The following is an 18994-nucleotide window of genomic DNA, read 5'->3' on the forward strand; positions in this document are numbered from 1 at the left end:
TATAAACCACATACACATTAAGTTTTTTACAGAATTAAATGGGAGGTCACAAGACTTCTCGGACCACCCCTCTGCACAACCACAGTAACAACATAGCTAACGAATGCGGAAATATTACTGCTGCAGGCATCACACATGTCATATACATGTCATATACATGACAGTAAATCGTGATGTTGTTTAGCACACGCGAGCAGATTTCGTGTTAGCCGCGAGTGTGCACGGCTGCTGTGATATTTAAGATGAGTTGACATAACGTGGTTTGCACTGTACTGTCCGGCACACACGTGTACTGTACAGTGAGGCAAGCCTGGGCCCTGGTCACGCAGTGGATATAATCATCGCCCGTGCAGGTTTAGTGTGTGTAGTAGTAGTAGTGTATTACATTGTGACTCTGTTAAGCTACTGGGTGGGGGGGGGGTGACCATACTTCACCACGCTGGTCAATGGGTTGGACGTTGAGGATTTGGACTAAGATCGACGGCTCGCCAATGACGTTAGCCGTGCCCGGGCCAACACCACACCACATACACACACACACTACACACACCACACACACATTACACACCACATACACACACTACACACACCACACACACATTACACACCACATACACACACTACACCACACACACCACACCACACACACTACACACACTACACTATACACGCCACCCACACACACCAACCACAATACACACACTACACACACACACCACACACACTACACACATTACACATCACACACTACACCACACACACCACACACATACTCCACACTACACACACACACACCACACACACACTACACACACTACACACCACATAAACACACACACCATACACACTACACACACACCACACACACACTACACACACACACCACACACACACTACACACCACACACAGACCACACACCACACACAGACCACACACACACCCCACACACACACCACATACACTACACACACCACACACACACCACACACACACCACACACACCACATACACTACACACACAGACACACCACACACACACCACACACACCACATACACTACACACACAGACACACCACACACACACACCACACACATACACTACACACACTACACACACCACTACACACACCACACACACTACACACCACACCACACACACTACACATCACACATACACCGCAAACACACACTACACACCACACATACACCACACACACACCACACACACACTACACACCACACATACACCACACACACACCACACACACACCACACACACACACCACACACACACAGCACACACACACTACACACCGCACACTGCACACCACACACACCACATACACTACACACACTACACACACACCACACACACACCACATACACCACATACACTACACACACACCACATACATTACACACACACTACACACACTACACATACACCACACACCACCTACACCACACACCACCTACACCACACACCACCTACACCACACACACACACTGCACCCACACCACACTACACACACCACAGACACACCACACTACACCCAACACACCACATACACACACTACACCCACACCACACTACACACCCACACTACACACACACAGCACACACACACAGAGGCGTCACACATTGACGACGCCACGTAGCAGCGAGTGCGCAACTCAAAACAACAACGGCGAGACAAGAGCTGTCGTGGTGGGTGGAGTGGAGAGATTCACATCGGACACACGGAGGTGGACACGGAGGTGGACACGGACGAGGTCACTCACCCAGAGGCGGCTCCTGCTGCTGCTGCTGTTGCTCAGCGTCTCCGGACATGGCTTCTTCAAATCACCACCACCACCAACAACCACAACAACCACCAGCAGAAGCAGCTTACCGAACCAACTGGGCAACGAACAAACGGCTGAATGAACGAGTGAACGAACGAACGACTGAATGAACGGACGACTGAATGAATGAGTGAATGAACGGACGACTGAATGAACGAACGGCTGAATGAATGAGTGAAGGGGCAGACGACTTCCACAGGATGATGATGAGGAGGAGGATGAGGAGGGAGCCGAGCGAGATGCGTCTGGAGTGGCCCCTCCCCCCGTCTCGGTGACGAATCGTTGGCAGTGGGAGGGAGAGTGCGTCAGTGACGCTGGTGACGGTGGTGGTGGGTGGGTGGTGGGAGGTGGGTGGTAGTGGTGAGTGGGTGATAGTGGTGGGTGGTAGTGGTGGGTGGGTGGGTGGTGGGAGGTGGGTGGTAGTGGTGAGTGGGTGATAGTGGTGGGTGGTAGTGGTGATAGTGGTAGGGGTGGGTGATAGTGGTAGGGGTGGGTGATAGTGGTGGGTGGGTGATAGTGGTGGGTGGGTGATAGTGGTGGGTGGTAGTGGTGGGTAGTAGTAGTGGTGGGTGGTAGTGTTGGGTGGGTGGTAGTGGTGGGTGGTGGTGGTGGGTGATAGTGATGGGTGGTGGTGGTGGTGGTGATAGTGTTGGGTGGGTGGTGGTAGTGGTGAGTGGGTGGTATTGGTGAGTGGTAGTGGGTGGTAGTTGTGGTGGGTGGTAGTGGTGGGTGGGTGATAGTGGTGGGTGGTAGTGGTGATAGTGGTAGTAGTGGTGGGTGGGTGGTAGTGGTGGGTGGTAGTTGTGAGTGGGTGGTAGTGGTGGGTGGTAGTTGTGGTGGGTGGTGGTGAGTGATAGTGGTGGGTGGGTGGGTAGTCGTGGTGGGTGGGTAGTAGTGGTGGGTGGTAGTGGTGGGTGGTAGTGGCTGGTAGTAGTGGTGGGTGGTAGTGGTGAGTGGGTGGTAGTGGGTGGTAGTGGTAGTGGGTGGTAGTGGTAGTAGTGGTGGGTGGTAGTGGTGGGTGGTAGTGGCTGGTAGTAGTGGTGGGTGGTAGTGGTGAGTGGGTGGTAGTGGCTGGTAGTAGTGGTGGGTGGTAGTGGTGAGTGGGTGGTAGTGGGTGGTAGTGGGTGGTAGTGGTGGCTGGTAGTAGTGGTGGGTGGTAGTGGTGAGTGGGTGGTAGTGGGTGGTAGTGGGTGGTAGTGGGTGGTAGTGGTGGGTGGTAGTTGTGGTGGGTGGTGGTGAGTGATAGTGGTGGGTGGGTGGGTAGTCGTGGTGGGTGGTGGTGGCTACTGCTGCTTGCTGAGAAACGCGAGCGAGGTGGTGGCTTGTTGAGCACGAGTGGTTTGCGGCGTACACAACGCCGCCTGTGTTGGTGGCGGTGTCTCCTGCCAGCGGGCGTTCGACACGTGGCCTCAAGGTGCACATGGCCTGGCACCAGCGTCGTGGTGACGTCACCGCCACTTAGTGGCGAATGGCGCTTGTCTGGTGGCCAGGGTGGGCTACTACGAGAGGTCTTGCACGCTTTGTCGTGAGGTGTCAACTACCTCGCCTGGTACACAGGAGGCCGTGGGTTCGATCCCAATCGATGACAACTCAGTGGATAGAGTGTAGGGCACCACGGTGGTGAGGTGTCAACTACCTCGCCTGGTACACAGGAGGCCGTGGGTTCGATCCCAATCGATGACAACTCAGTAGGAGAGTGTGGGCAGCCCCCTGCTCTCTGCCCCGATCACCCCCCTATCCTGCAGAGCGTGAGCTGCGTTTGCATTCTCTGCTGCCCCTGTGTTCCGCACGAAGTTTTCTCCCCTGGATTCTCCAGTTTCCTCCCAAAAGAAAAGCAAAAAAAACCGAACCACAGGATGGAACCGGCATTGGCCCAAACGCCATCTCGACGAAGAAAAATGACACTCCATAATAGTTTTTTTTGGTTAGATCGTGTAATTATGTGTCGTTAAACCCGCCACCACCCGACGCAGCCAATTAGTGTGGGTTGTCACGTAAACAGAACGTGGCCAATTCGTCACTAGTACAGCACTAACCGATTGTGTGTTGGAGAGCCAAGCCACAACATTCACAATCAGAGTACCGCGACGTTTCGCCAGTAATTATAACCAGCTTCATCAGGCGACAGCCAGATTTGTGAAGAAGTCCTCCCGTTTCGCTCCTCATATAGAGGCGTAGATGTGATGACCACACTGCAAATAAGTCAATCAATCGGGGATACAAACAGAGCAGCAACATCCTCGTCGCTGCAAACAAAAAAAACTTGGCAAGACCCTCTCCGAAAAAGCCTCGAGACCTCACCGATGCTTTCCTGGGCAAAGCAAGCGGGAGTGCATTCACGACAACGAGAAACACATTCCTGCGGAGGGAGCTGGTAGGAACGTTGGGTTGCTCGGTCAATGGCCTGCAGGGTCAACGGCGGCGTGGTGTATTCCGCAAATATGCCCGACTGTGAGGGCGGGCACAAGCCGGCGTGAGTAGGTTAAACGTTGAGTTTTATAAGGGCACCATGGGGTGACCAGCCCCTCCCCACCCAGCCCCTCCCCACCCAGCCCCTCCCTACCCTCCCCACCCAGCCCCTCTCCACCCATCCCCACCCAGCCCCTCCCCACCCTCCCCACCCAGCCCCTCCCTACCCTCCCCTCCCCACCCAGCCCTCCCTCTCCACCCAGCCCCACCCCTCCCATTTTTTGATGCATGACGGACGGATAGACACAATAATCCCCTGTGGGCTGGTGGAACCAGGAGGTTCCTACCAGTATAATTTCCATCTTATATGAAGCTGCGTGCACACGATGTAAATTCGTCGGCTCATCCAGTGGCGGAGCGCGCCGTGAGACATGGCGAATAAAACAGACGACGCAATCGATCACCGTTCAGCAACAGCTTTAATTTGCACCAAAAATCACCCGTGTGTGTACTGCACGTTTTACGTATCGATTATATAAAAAAATAGAGAGAGGAATCGGCGCTTAAGACGCGAGGCATCGGGACGATCAGCGCGAATCATCGTAGAGCTGCGGGAGACGCCCTTCACAAGCCTGTGGAGGCCTTCGCAATCCTGTGGCGGCCTTCGCAAGCCTGTGGAGGTCTTCGCACGGCTGTAGAGATCTTCGCAAGCCTGTGCAGGCCATCGCAAGCCTGTGGCGGCCTTCGCAAACCTGTGGCGGCCTTCGCAAGCCTGTGCAGACCATCGCACGCCTGTGGAGGCCTTAGCAAGGCTGCGTCGACCTTCACAAGGCTGCCGGCCTTAACAAAGCTGCGTCAGCCTTCCCAAGGCTGCGGAGGCCTTCACAAGGCTGCGAAGGCCTTCACAAGGCTGCGAAGGCCTTCGCGAGACTGGGTCAGCCTTCACGAGGCTGTTGTAGCCTCAACAGGAATGTGCGTTGGGCTACGGGCGGCCTCTCACAGGGCCGGCAGCACCTTCCCCGTGCAGGCCCCGAACCCCACGCGGTAGCCCTGGCCCTGGCAGTGACCTGTACCGCGCACAGCACCACGCACAGCACACCACAACAACAACAACCGCCATTCGCCACTAAGTGGCGGTGACGTCACCACGACGCTTGTGCCAGGCCATGTGCACCTTGAGGCCACGTGAAGTGTCGAACGCCCGCTGGCAGGAGGTCACGGGGCAGACCCAGGTGCCACGGGTCGACTGACCGAGATGACCGAGATGACTGGCTGATGCACCACCTGTGCCCCCTACTGTACCAACTTGCTGTGCTTTAGCCACCCGTCGCTCCGCTCGTTGTTGTGAGCGTCGCTCCTCCGCCCTCCGTTGTTGTTGGAGGGCGACTGCCTCCAACTGCCCAGTAGCGTCCTTCACGAGCCTCCTCCACAGAGGCCGATCTTGACACCGCTGGTACCAGTCATCGGCAAGTCCACTCAGCTCCACGTCCTCCTGTACCACATCACTCCATCTCTTCTCTAGCCCGTGCTGCGCCCGTTTAGCCCCCTCGATCCGGCCGAACAAAAGCTGTTTAGGCATGCGGTGGCTGGGCATGCGGGCTACATGACCCAGCCAACGCAGCCTTGCCTGCCGGAGGAGCTCACTGATGGGACTTTGCCCAGATCTTTCAAGGACTTGTGAGCTCCTCACACAATCCAGCCTGGTTAAACCCAGGATGGATCGTAGGCAGGCCAGCCTAAATGTTTCCAACCGGCGAAGATGCTCCACTAGGGGGGTCCACGTTTCGCAAGCGTAGAGAAGGGAGGGAATGACCGTGGCCGAGAAGACCTGAAGCTTCGTGCGGAGCGACAGACCAGGTAGCTTCCACACAGCGTTACGCAACCGATGAAAAGATATTGCCGCTCGACTGATTCGGAGTGAGACCTCTGCTGATAAACTGGAGCCGGTCATAAGCACACTGCCCAGGTATGGGAAACTCTCCACTCTCTCCACAACTGCCCCATCACCAATTGGGAGTTGTGGGGGTGGAGTGTCCGATGGTACAAAATACCCAGGCAGGTGCTTAGTTTTGGTGGGGCTGATGGTAAGGCCCCACCTCTTAGTGGCACGTTCCAGTCTCAGCAGCAGCGTCTCCAACTCCTCTTCTGAATGAGCAGCTATTACCAAATCATCGGCATACATAACGTGGTTGACCAATAGGGAGCCATCCCTTGATCGCACCCGGGCGTCGATCAGCCTCCCATTATATCTGTACCAAATGGAAATTCCCCCGGTACAGCTATTGAAGGCTTCACGAACTACGCAGTCGAAATAGATGTTAAATAATGTGGGAGCCAGAGGACATCCCTGTCGCACCCCAAGGTGTACAGGGAAAGGCTCCGACTCCCGGCCACGTAGTTTTACCCGGGCCCGCTCACCATCATGAAGGTCCTTAATGATCGTGAGCAGAGGGTCAGGGACTCCGAAAGCACGCAGAACAACCCAGAGCCCAGTCCTACTGATGGTATCATAGGCCTTGACCAGGTCAATAAAGCAGAGATGTAGGTCTTTTTGGAATTCCCTACACCTCTGCTGAAGCAGACGGACAGAAAATATGGCATCTGTGCAGGACCGCCCTTTCCTGAAACCACATTGGGGCTCCGCAAGCCTCTCCTCAGCATGCCTAGCAAGGCGATGTTGAATAATCCTTGCCAGGACCTTACCCGGCACACTGAGGAGTGAGATGCCCCTGTAGTTGTTACAGTCGGTACGGTCCCCCTTCTTAAAGAGGGGGACCACCAGGGCATCCTTCCAGTCCTGCGGAACCCGTCCAGTGGTCCAGACTGTTGTTATGATGTCATATAGGGCAGTCTGTGCACAAACGCCACCCTCCCTCAGCATTTCGCCTGGGAGATCATCTCTGCCCGGTGCCTTCCCTGGTCTCAGACTCCGGATCGCCCTCAGTACTTCCTCAACAGCCGGTACCTCAGCCAGCCACTCACAGGGGGTGACCTCTTCCAATATTTGAGGCACCGCAGCCTCAGCAGGGTTATCCCCACTTTGTGCCATGATGTTTTCCTGGCTGAGAGATTTTCCCTCCCCCAGGACCTCACAGAAATGCTCAGCAAATCTGCAAACCTGTTCCTGGGGGTCGGAGATTGGATCACCGTTTTTTCCTCTAATGATGGTAATAGGTGTGGCGCTGCAGGTTACTTTTTTGATGGAGTTAAATAGTGATTTGTGATCGCGGGCCACTGAGGCAGACTCCATCTCCTCAGCAACCCGCGACCACCACCCATCCTTACAGCGCCTCACGGCTCTCCGAACCTCCGAGCGAAGACTGCGGTAAACCTCCTCATTCTCTGACGTGGGATGCTGTAGGCGATGAGAGTGGGCCTGTCGCTTTTTCTCAATTAACCTGAACACCTCCTCCGTCAGCCAGGGTTCCCGGGGAGGTCTGGACCGCGTACCCAAAGCAGCCATTGCAGCTGCATGAGTCACAGTCTTAAACCTCGCCCATTTACCCTCGACATCAGGTGGAGTGGGGGACGATGCCAACCCCAGCTGCAAGCGATGATGAAATTCTCGCTTGCAACTTTCATCAGCTAACTTAGACCAGGCCACTTTTGGTTGGAATGGGATCCTGGGTGTACACCCACCACCGGAGTGGAAGAATGGCAGGCGCATCTTACAGATGACTAGTCGATGGTCAGAGGGCAGATCAGCTCCACGGTAGGTCCTGGTGTCAAGGACATGGGCTCGCATCCGCTGGTCCGTCACTACGTAGTCCAGCAGATGTTCTTGCTTGGACCCGGCATGCATCCATGATGTTGTGTGGATGCGCCGATGCCGGAACAGCGTGTTGGTAATTACAAGCCCATGGGCTGCACAAAAATCTAGCAGCCTCCTACCGTTATTATTGAGCTGATCTGGCCCATGCCTTCCAATCACTCCAGACCAGGTGCCAGTATCATGACCAACTCGGGCATTGAAGTCACCCAACAAGATGACTCTGTCCCGAGTGGCCACTTTAGCCAGCACCTGTGACAGGAGGTCATAGAAAGCGTCCGACTCATCGGCTTTGCCTGCATCCCTCCACAGATGTTCGTCTTCGGTGGGGGCATAAGTAACCACGACCACCACTCCTCGCCTCTGGTTGATGGGAAGGCGAGCCCAAAGTATCCTGGGGCTTACAGCTTCCCACACCTCACCGCCACGCTCCCACGCCCCCTTCATTCTTTTGTTCAGAAGAAGAGCCACACCCTGTTGTTTGGCAGTCTCCTGCCCCGAGTAGAGGACTGTCCACCCCTCATGGTGGCAGGAGCCAGAACCGGTCCACCGGACCTCCTGAATGCCACAGAGATCCAGGCGGTACCGGTCCAGCTCCCGACAGAGGAGTGGCAGCCTCTCCTCCGCAGTGAGCGTTCGAACATTCCACGTGGCCATCCGCAATGGTTTTTCGTTGTTTCTGGAGGAGCCCCGAGGGTTAAAATTCAATCTCCTGGCTCCGCCAAATGGGGTTTGGCCAGGAGACGTCATAAAAGCCTGACCCCCCGGGGCCTCCGGCACAAGCTTATTAATTACAGGTTTATGTTTACTTCGTAGTTTAGTGGTGGTTAATTGAAGGTGGAGGGGTTACCAGCCCCTCGCACCCGTCCAGAGCCCCCGTTTAGCCACTGTGGTGGTCACAGACGCCATGAGGGGAGAGGCCAATGGGCATTGGCCCTCCCCCCACAGCACTGCCCACGACAATGTTGCCCGTCCGGCACCGCGAGGAGGTAGGAGGTTGTTTTGCCGGACTACACCACACACAGCATACCACACACATCATACCACGCACAGCACCACGCACATCATACCACACACACACACAGCATACCACACACAGCATACCACACACAGCATACCACACACAGCATACCACACACAGCATACCACACACAGCACACCACGCACAGCACACCACACACAGCATACCACACACAGCACACCACACACAGCACACCACGCACAGCACACCACACACAGCACACCACACACAGCATACCACACACATCATACCACGCACAGCACCACGCACATCATACCACACACAGCATACCACGCACATCATACCACACACAGCATACCACACACAGCACCACGCACATCATACCACACACAGCATACCACACACAGCATACCACACACATCATACCACGCACAGCACCACGCACATCATACCACGCACATCATACCACACACAGCATACCACACACAGCATACCACACACATCATACCACACACAGCATACCACGCACATCATACCACACACAGCATACCACACACAGCACCACGCACATCATACCACACACAGCATACCACACACAGCATACCACACACATCATACCACGCACAGCACCACGCACATCATACCACGCACATCATACCACACACAGCATACCACACACAGCATACCACACACATCATACCACGCACAGCACACCACACACATCATACCACAGCACCACACACATCATACCACGCACATCATACCACACACAGCACACCACACACATCATACCACAGCACCACACACATCATACCACACACATCATACCACACACAGCACACCACACACATCATACCACAGCACCACACACATCATACCATGCACATCATACCACACACAGCATACCACACACATCATACCACACACAGCATACCACACACATCATACCACACACATCATACCACACACAGCATACCACACACAGCACCACGCACATCATACCACGCACATCATACCACAGCACCACACACAACACACCACGCACAGCATACCACACACATCATACCACGCACAGCACACCACACACATCATACCACAGCACCACGCACAACACACCACGCACAGCATACCACACACATCATACCACGCACAGCACACCACACACATCATACCACAGCACCACACACAACACACCACGCACAGCATACCACACACATCATACCACGCACAGCACACCACACACATCATACCACAGCACCACGCACAACACACCACGCACAGCATACCACACACATCATACCACGCACAGCACACCACACACATCATACCACAGCACCACACACATCATACCACGCACATCATACCACACACAGCACACCACACACATCATACCACACACATCATACCACGCACAGCACACCACACACATCATACCACAGCACCACACACATCATACCACAGCACCACACACATCATACCATGCACATCATACCACACACAGCACACCACACACATCATACCACAGCACCACACACATCATACCACGCACATCATACCACACACAGCACACCACACACATCATACCACAGCACCACACACATCATACCACACACATCATACCACACACAGCACACCACACACATCATACCACAGCACCACACACATCATACCACGCACATCATACCACACACATCATACCACACACTTCATACCACACACAGCATACCACACACAGCACCACGCACATCATACCACGCACATCATACCACACACATCATACCACAGCACCACACACAACACACCACGCACAGCATACCACACACATCATACCACGCACAGCACACCACACACATCATACCACAGCACCACGCACAACACACCACGCACAGCATACCACACACATCATACCACGCACAGCACACCACACACATCATACCACAGCACCACGCACAACACACCACGCACAGCATACCACACACATCATACCACACACATCATACCACACACATCATACCACACACATCATACCACACACATCATACCACAGCACCACACACAGCACAGAGTGTATGAGTGGCTGAGTGGGTTAGTGGGCGAGTGTGTGAGTGTGCGAGTGGGTGGGTGGGTGAATGAGTGAGTGTGCGAGTGTGTGAGTGGCTGAGTGGCTGAGTGGGTGAGTGTGCGAGTGTGTGAGTGGCTGAGTGGGTGAGTGGGTGGGTGGGTGAATGAGTGAGTGGGCGAGTGGGTGGGTGGGTGAATGAGTGAGTGGGCGAGTGTGTGAGTGGCTGAGTGGGTGAGTGGGCGAGTGTGTGAGTGTGTGAGTGTGCGAGTGGGTGGGTGGGTGAATGAGTGAGTGTGCGAGTGTGTGAGTGGCTGAGTGGCTGAGTGGCTGAGTGGGTGAGTGGGTGAGTGTGTGAGTGTGCGAGTGGGTGGGTGGGTGAATGAGTGAGTGGGCGAGTGTGTGAGTGGCTGAGTGGGTGAGTGGGCGAGTGTGTGAGTGTGTGAGTGTGCGAGTGGGTGGGTGGGTGAATGAGTGAGTGGGCGAGTGTGTGAGTGGCTGAGTGGGTGAGTGGGCGAGTGTGTGAGTGTGTGAGTGTGCGAGTGGGTGGGTGGGTGAATGAGTGAGTGTGTGAGTGTGCGAGTGGCTGAGTGGGTGAGTGGCTGAGTGGGTGAGTGTGTGAGTGTGCGAGTGGGTGGGTGGGTGAATGAGTGAGTTTGCGAGTGTGTGAGTGGCTGAGTGGCTGAGTGGGTGAGTGGGTGAGTGTGTGAGTGTGCGAGTGGGTGGGTGGGTGAATGAGTGAGTGGGCGAGTGTGTGAGTGGCTGAGTGGGTGAGTGGGCGAGTGTGTGAGTGTGTGAGTGTGCGAGTGGGTGGGTGGGTGGGTGAATGAGTGAGTGTGCGAGTGTGTGAGTGGCTGAGTGTGTGAGTGGCTGAGTGGGTGAGTGTGTGAGTGTGCGAGTGGGTGGGTGGGTGAATGAGTGAGTGTGCGAGTGTGTGAGTGGCTGAGTGGGTGAGTGGCTGAGTGTGTGAGTGTGTGAGTGTGCGAGTGGGTGGGTGGGTGAATGAGTGAGTGTGCGAGTGTGTGAGTGGCTGAGTGTGTGAGTGGCTGAGTGGGTGAGTGTGTGAGTGTGCGAGTGGGTGGGTGGGTGAATGAGTGTGTGAGCGAGTGAGTGAGTGGCTGAGTGGCTGAGTGGGTGAGTAGCTGAGTGGGTGAATGAGTGTGTGAGCGAGTGAGTGAGTGTGTGAGCGAGTGACCGAGCGGGTGCGTTGTTGTCGTGCGCTGCGAGCGATGACGCGCGGCCCACCTGTGATGATCACTTCGTCTCCGTCCTGGAGGAACTTACGAGTGTTCCCACCGCCCAGGTCCACGCTCCTGGTGCCCTTCCACGACAGCTCCAGCATGGAGCCAAAGCTCCCGGGCTCCTGCACCGGGACGGGGGGGGGGGGGGACGGGGGGGGGTTGGGGGAGGGGAGGGGAGGGGGAGTGCGGGGGGGGGGTGCAAAGGTGACGCTCGTGGCTGACAGCACAAAGCACCTTGGGGGGGCGCCATGGTGGCTAGGAGATGTTGACTACCTTGCCTGGTACGCAGGAGGTCGTGGGTTCAATTCCGACCCTGATGCCTGCTGCTGTATATTTGGAGTTTGCGTGTCTCTCTCTCTCTCTCATCATCATCACGGTGGCTAGGAGATGTTAACTACCTCGCCTGATATGCAGGATGTCGTGGGTTCGATCCGAACCCTGACGCTGTGTAGTTGGAGTTTGCGTGTCTCTCTCTCTCATCATCATCACGGTAGCTATGAGATGTTGACTACCTCGCCTGGTACGCAGGAGGTCGTGGGTTCAATTCCGACCCTGACACTTGCTGTATATTTGGAGTTTGCGTGTCTCTCTCTCATCATCATCACGGTGGCTAGGAGATGTTGACTACCTCGCCTGGTATGCAGGAGGTCGTGGGTTCGATCCTGACCCTGACGACGCCTGCTGTTGCTGTATATTTGGAGTTTGCGGTGTCTTTCTCTCTCTAATCATCATCACGGGTGGCGAGGGAGATGTTAACTACCTCGCTTGGTACGCAGGAGGTCGTGGGCTCGACCCCGACCCTGACGCCTGCTGCTGTACATTTGGAGTTTGCGTGTCTCTCTCTCATCATCATCACGGTGGCTAGGAGATGTTAACTACCTCGCCTGGTCTGCAGGAGGTCGTGGGCTCGACCCCGACCCTGACGCCTGCTGCTGTATATTTGGAGTTTGCGTGTCTCTCTCTCATCATCATCACGGTGGCTAGGAGATGTTGACTACCTCGCCTGGTCTACAGGAGGTCGTGGGTTCGATCCGAACCCTGACGCTGTGTAGTTGGAGTTTGCGTGTCTCTCTCATCATCATCATCACGGTGGCTAGGAGATGTTGACTACCTCGCCTGGTACGCAGGAGGTCGTGGGTTCGATCCGAACCCTGATGCCTGCTGCTGTATATTTGGAGTTTGCGTGTCTCTCTCATCATCATCATCACGGTGGCTAGGAGATGTTGACTACCTCGCCTGGTCTACAGGAGGTCGTGGGTTCGATCCCGACCCTGACGCTTGCTGTGTAGTTGGAGTTTGCGTGTGTCTCTCATCATCATCACGGTGCCTAGGAGATGTTAACGGCCTCGCCTGGTATACAGGAGGTCGTGGGTTCGATCCCGACCCTGACGCCTGCTGCTGCTGTATATTTGGAGTTTGCGTGTCTCTCTCTCTCCCTGTGGTCGCGTGGATTTTGCTCCAGGTCCTCCGGGTTTTCCCTCCGCGTTAAGAATCAACACCTCCACCACGAATTTAGAGTGTGTGTCCGCTGCTAGAAATGTCGTGGTGGTTGTTGTTGTGGTGGTTGTGGTGGTGGTGGTTGTTGTTGTCATGGTGGTGGTGATGATGGTCGTTGTTTTCGTGGTGGTGGTTGTTGTCGTGGTGGTGGTGGTGGTTGTTGTCGTGGTGGTGGTGGTGGTTGTTGTCGTGGTGGTGGTGGTTGTTGTCGTGGTGGTGGTGGTTGTTGTCGTGGTGGTGGTGGTTGTTGTCGTGGTGGTGGTGGTTGTTGTCGTGGTGGTGGTGGTTGTTGTCGTGGTGGTTGTTGTGGTGGTGGTGGTGGTTGTTGTCGTGGTGGTGGTGGTGGTTGTTGTCGTGGTGGTGGTGATGATGGTCGTTGTTTTCGTGGTGGTGATTGTTGTCATGGTGGTGGTGGTTGTTGTCGTGGTGGTTGTTGTCGTGGTGGTGGTGGTTGTTGTCGTGGTGGTGGTGGTTGTTGTCGTGGTGGTGGTGGTTGTTGTCGTGGTGGTGGTGGTTGTTGTGGTGGTGGTGGTGGTTGTTGTCGTGGTGGTGGTGGTTGTTGTCGTGGTGGTGGTGGTGATGGTCGTTGTTTTCGTGGTGGTGGTTGTTGTCGTGGTGGTGGTTGTTGTCGTGGTGGTGGTGGTTGTTGTCGTGGTGGTGGTTGTGGTCGTGGTGGTGGTTATTGTCGTGGTTGTTGTCGTGGTGGTTGTTGTTGTTATCATGGTGGTGGTTGTTGTCGTGGTGGTGGTGGTGATGGTCGTTGTTTTCGTGGTGGTGGTTGTTGTCGTGGTGGTGGTTGTTGTCGTGGTGGTGGTGGTTGTTGTCGTGGTGGTGGTTGTTGTCGTGGTGGTGGTGGTTGTTGTCGTGGTGGTGGTTGTGGTCGTGGTGGTGGTTATTGTCGTGGTTGTTGTCGTGGTGGTTGCTGTTGTTATCATGGTGGTGGTTGTTGTCGTGGTGGTGGTTGTTGTTGTTGTGGTGGTGGTGGTTGTGTGGGCCTGGCGTGCCGCCGCCGCTCACCGGGCCGCTGATGGTGCCGGACGCCAGCAGGTCCCCGGGGCGCAGGTTGCAGCCGGAGGCGGCGTGGTGCACCAGCTGCTGCTTCATGCTCCAGTACATGTGCTGGGCGGGGGGGGGGTCACGTGGCACGGTCGCTCACCCGTACAGCTCACCCACACAGCTCACCCGCAACGTTCACCCGCACCGCTCACCCGCACCGCTCACCCACACAGCTCACCCGCAACGTTCACCCGCACCGCTCACCCGCACCGCTCACCCACAACGCTCACCCACAACGCTCACCCACACAGCTCACCCACACAGCTCACCCACAACGCTCACCCGCACCGCTCACCCGCACCGCTCACCCACAACGCTCACCCACACACGTCACCCACACCGCTCACCCGCAACGCTCACCCACACAGCTCACCCACCCCGCTCACCCACACAGCTTACCCACAACGCTCACCCGTACAGCTCACCCGAGATGAGAGGGGAGAGGTAGGAGAGTGCGCGGAGGGGAGTGGAGTGAGATGAGAAGGGAGAGGCAGGAGAGTGCGTGGAGGGGAGTGGAGTGAGATGAGAAGGGAGAGGCAGGAGAGTGCGTGGAGGGGAGTGGAGTGAGATGAGAAGGGAGAGGCAGGAGAGTGCGTGGAGGGGAGTGGAGTGAGATGAGAGGGGAGAGGTAGGAGAGTGCGTGGAGGGGAGAGGAGTGAGATGAGAGGGGAGAGGTAGGAGAGTGCGTGGAGGGGAGTGGAGCGAGATGAGAGGGGAGAGGTAGGAGAGTGCGTGGAGGGGAGTAGAGTGAGATGAGAGGGGAGTGGAGTGAGATGAGAGGGGAGTGGAGTGAGATGAGAGGGGAGAGGCAGGAGACTGCGTGGAGGGGAGTAGAGTGAGATGAGAGGGGAGAGGCAGGAGAGTGCGTGGAGGGGAGTAGAGTGAGATGAGAGGGGAGTGGAGCGAGATGAGAGGGGAGTGGAGTGAGATGAGAGGGGAGTGGAGTGAGATGAGAGGGGAGAGGCAGGAGAGTGTGTGGAGGGGAGTGGAGTGAGATGAGAGGCGAGAGGTAGGAGATTGCGTGGAGGGGAGTGGAGTGAGATGAGAGGCGAGAGGCAGGAGAGTGCGTGGAGGGGAGTGGAGTGAGATGAGAGGGGAGAGGCAGGAGAGTGCGTGGAGGGGAGTGGAGTGAGATGAGAGGGGAGAGGCAGGAGAGTGCGTGGAGGGGAGTGGAGTGAGATGAGAAGGGAGTGGAGTGAGATGAGAGGGGAGAGGTAGGAGAGTGCGTGGAGGGGAGTGGAGTGAGATGAGAAGGGAGAGGCAGGAGAGAGCGTGGAGGGGAGTGGAGTGAGATGAGAGGGGAGTGGAGTGAGATGAGAGGGGAGAGGCAGGAGAGTGCGTGGAGGGGAGTGGAGTGAGATGAGAGGGGAGTGGAGTGAGATGAGAGGGGAGAGGCAGGAGAGTGTGTGGAGGGGAGTGGAGTGAGATGAGAGGGGAGGGGCAGGAGAGTGCGTGGAGGGGAGTGGAGTGAGATGAGAAGGGAGAGGCAGGAGAGTGCGTGGAGGGGAGTGGAGTGAGATGAGAGGGGAGAGGCAGGAGAGTGTGTGGAGGGGAGTGGAGTGAGATGAGAGCGGAGAGGCAGGAGAGTGTGTGGAGGGGAGTGGAGTGAGATGAGAGCGGAGAGGCAGGAGAGTGCGTGGAGGGGAGTGGAGTGAGATGAGAGGGGAGTGGAGTGAGATGAGAGGGGAGAGGCAGGAGAGTGCGTGGAGGGGAGTATAGTGAGATGAGAGGGGAGAGGTAGGAGAGTGTGTGGAGGGGAGTGGAGTGAGATGAGAGGGGAGTGGAGTGAGATGAGAGGGGAGAGGCAGGAGAGTGCGTGGAGGGGAGTGGAGTGAGATGAGAGCGGAGAGGCAGGAGAGTGCGTGGAGGGGAGTGGAGCGAGATGAGAGGGGAGTGGAGTGAGATGAGAGGGGAGAGGCAGGAGAGGGGTGCGTGGTGGTGTGAATCTGGGTACCAACCTTGAAGTTGGATTTGCAGACGATCGCCGGCTCAGCCATCCCCTCTCCTGAGTGGGAGGTGGACACGGACACGACAGTTACCCATCACCAAGTCCACCCTCGCACCCTCACCCCCTCGCCCCCTCGCCCCCTCGCGTTAACCCTTTTCCTGAAGACTACCGCAAGCCGCAGGGTGGGTCCCGTTACTTAAGACTAATTTCACTTGTGTATTGTCCACCGCCGAGCTGCCACTTAGCGGCTAACCATCGCCATCGCCGCGTGGACATCGACGCTCTGAACGCGCGGCGTTGAATCGAGATTGCGGAGAGAAAAATCTGGAGGACCGCTAAAAAAATCCACGCGGCCACGGGGCGAGAGAGAGAGGGAGAGAGACGCAAACTCCAAATACACAGCAGTAGGCGTCGTCAGGGTCTGGATTGAACCCACGACCTCCTGCACAGCAGGCGAGGTAGTTAACATCTCCTAGCCACCGTGATGATGAGAGAGAGAGACACGCAAACTCCAAATACACAGCAGTAGGCGTCGTCAGGGTCTGAATTGAACCCACGACCTCCTGCACAGCAGGCGAGGTAGTTAACATCTCCTAGCCACCGCAGTGGTCACTTGAAGGGGAAGTGGATCACGCTGGCTCCTTTATTGGACACTGGTGCGGCGCTGCTCTAAGATAGAATGCGGTGCGATGACGATGATGATGATGATGACGATGATCATGACGATGGCGATGATGATGACGATAAAGATGATGATGACGACAATAAAGATGACAATGGCGACAATGACAAAAACAACGACGACGATAACGATGACGACATCCATGACAATGACATCGATGACAACGATGACCTTCGACGACGAGAATGACGACATCGATGACGACGACATCAATGACGATGACATCATTGATCATGACGACAATGACGACATCAACGATGACGACATCATTGACCATGACGACATCGATGACGACATCAATGATGACGACATCAATGACGATGACATCATTGACCATGACGACAACGACGACATCAACGATGACGACATCATTGACCATGACGACATCGATGACGACATCAATGACGATGACATCATTGACCATGACGACATCAATGACGACGACATCAATTACGATGACATTATTGACCATGACGACAATGACGACATCAATGACGATGACATCATTGACCATGACAACGACGACGAGAAGGAGGAGGAGGAGGAGGGGGAGGAGCGCTCACCGTGGATCCCCACGCTGAGGTGGATGTCGAAGGAGAAGGGGTCGGCGTGCTGCAGGTATGGGAGGGGCGGCGGATCCTGCACTCACACAAAGACAAAGATCACACACCTACACCTAGACACACACACCTACACACCTACACACACACACTTACACACACACCTACACGCACATCTACACGCACACCTACAAACAACAACAACAACCGCCATTCGCCACTAAGTGGTGGTGACGTCACCACGACGCTTGTGCCAGGCCATGTGCACCCTGAGGCCACGTGAAGTGTCGAACGCCCGCTGGCAGGAGGTCACGGGGCAGACCCAGGTGCCACGGGTCGACTGACCGAGATGACCGAGATGACTGGCTGATGCACCACCTGTGCCCCCTACTGTGCCAACTTGCTGTGCTTTAGCCACCCGGCGCTCCGCTCGTTGTTGTGAGCGTCGCTCCTCCGCCCTCCGTTGTTGTTGGAGGGCGACTGCCTCCAACTGCCCAGTAGCGTCCTTCACGAGCCTCCTCCACTGAGGCCGATCTTGACACCGCTGGTACCAGTCATCGGCAAGTCCACTCAGCTCCACGTCCTCCTGTACCACATCACTCCATCTCTTCTCTAGCCCGTGCCGCGCCCGTTTAACCCCCTCGATCCGGCCGAACAAAAGCTGTTTAGGCATGCGGTGGCTGGGCATGCGGGCTACATGACCCAGCCAACGCAGCCTTGCCTGCCGGAGGAGCTCACTGATGGGACTTTGCCCAGATCTTTCAAGGACTTGTGAGCTCCTCACACAATCCAGCCTGGTTAAACCCAGGATGGATCGTAGGCAGGCCAGCCTAAATGTTTCCAACCGGCGAAGATGCTCCACTAGGGGGGTCCACGTTTCGCAAGCGTAGAGAAGGGAGGGAATGACCGTGGCCGAGAAGACCTGAAGCTTCGTGCGGAGCGAC

At 56.0% G+C, this 18994-nt stretch overlaps 2 protein-coding genes across 3 annotated transcripts in view; both read right to left on the reverse strand.

The window, feature by feature from the left end:
- NARS1 (asparaginyl-tRNA synthetase 1) overlaps nucleotides 1–2145 on the reverse strand; it is a 33182-nt gene extending 31037 nt beyond the window's left edge. Inside the window, exon 1 of the mRNA XM_078880861.1 lies at nucleotides 1785–2145. Within this exon, the coding sequence (XP_078736987.1) occupies nucleotides 1785–1833 (49 nt within the window). The 5' untranslated portion in view covers nucleotides 1834–2145. The remainder of the gene's footprint in view (nucleotides 1–1784) is intronic.
- Nucleotides 2146–4716: 2571 nt separating this feature from the next.
- Nucleotides 4717–18994, reverse strand: part of FAH (fumarylacetoacetate hydrolase) — a 51560-nt gene continuing 37282 nt past the window's right edge. For both annotated transcript variants that reach the window (XM_078880862.1, XM_078880863.1), the window contains exons 11-15: nucleotides 18054–18129; nucleotides 16819–16865; nucleotides 14822–14923; nucleotides 12312–12429; nucleotides 4717–5323 (exon numbers count right to left, since the gene is read on the reverse strand). In XM_078880862.1, coding sequence (XP_078736988.1) covers nucleotides 5253–5323; nucleotides 12312–12429; nucleotides 14822–14923; nucleotides 16819–16865; nucleotides 18054–18129 — 414 coding nt within the window. In that variant the 3' untranslated portion in view covers nucleotides 4717–5252. The remainder of the gene's footprint in view (nucleotides 5324–12311; nucleotides 12430–14821; nucleotides 14924–16818; nucleotides 16866–18053; nucleotides 18130–18994) is intronic.

Source organism: Lampetra fluviatilis, chromosome 59 (genome assembly GCF_964198595.1).
Source record: "Lampetra fluviatilis chromosome 59, kcLamFluv1.1, whole genome shotgun sequence".
Lineage (NCBI taxonomy): Eukaryota > Metazoa > Chordata > Hyperoartia > Petromyzontiformes > Petromyzontidae > Lampetra > Lampetra fluviatilis.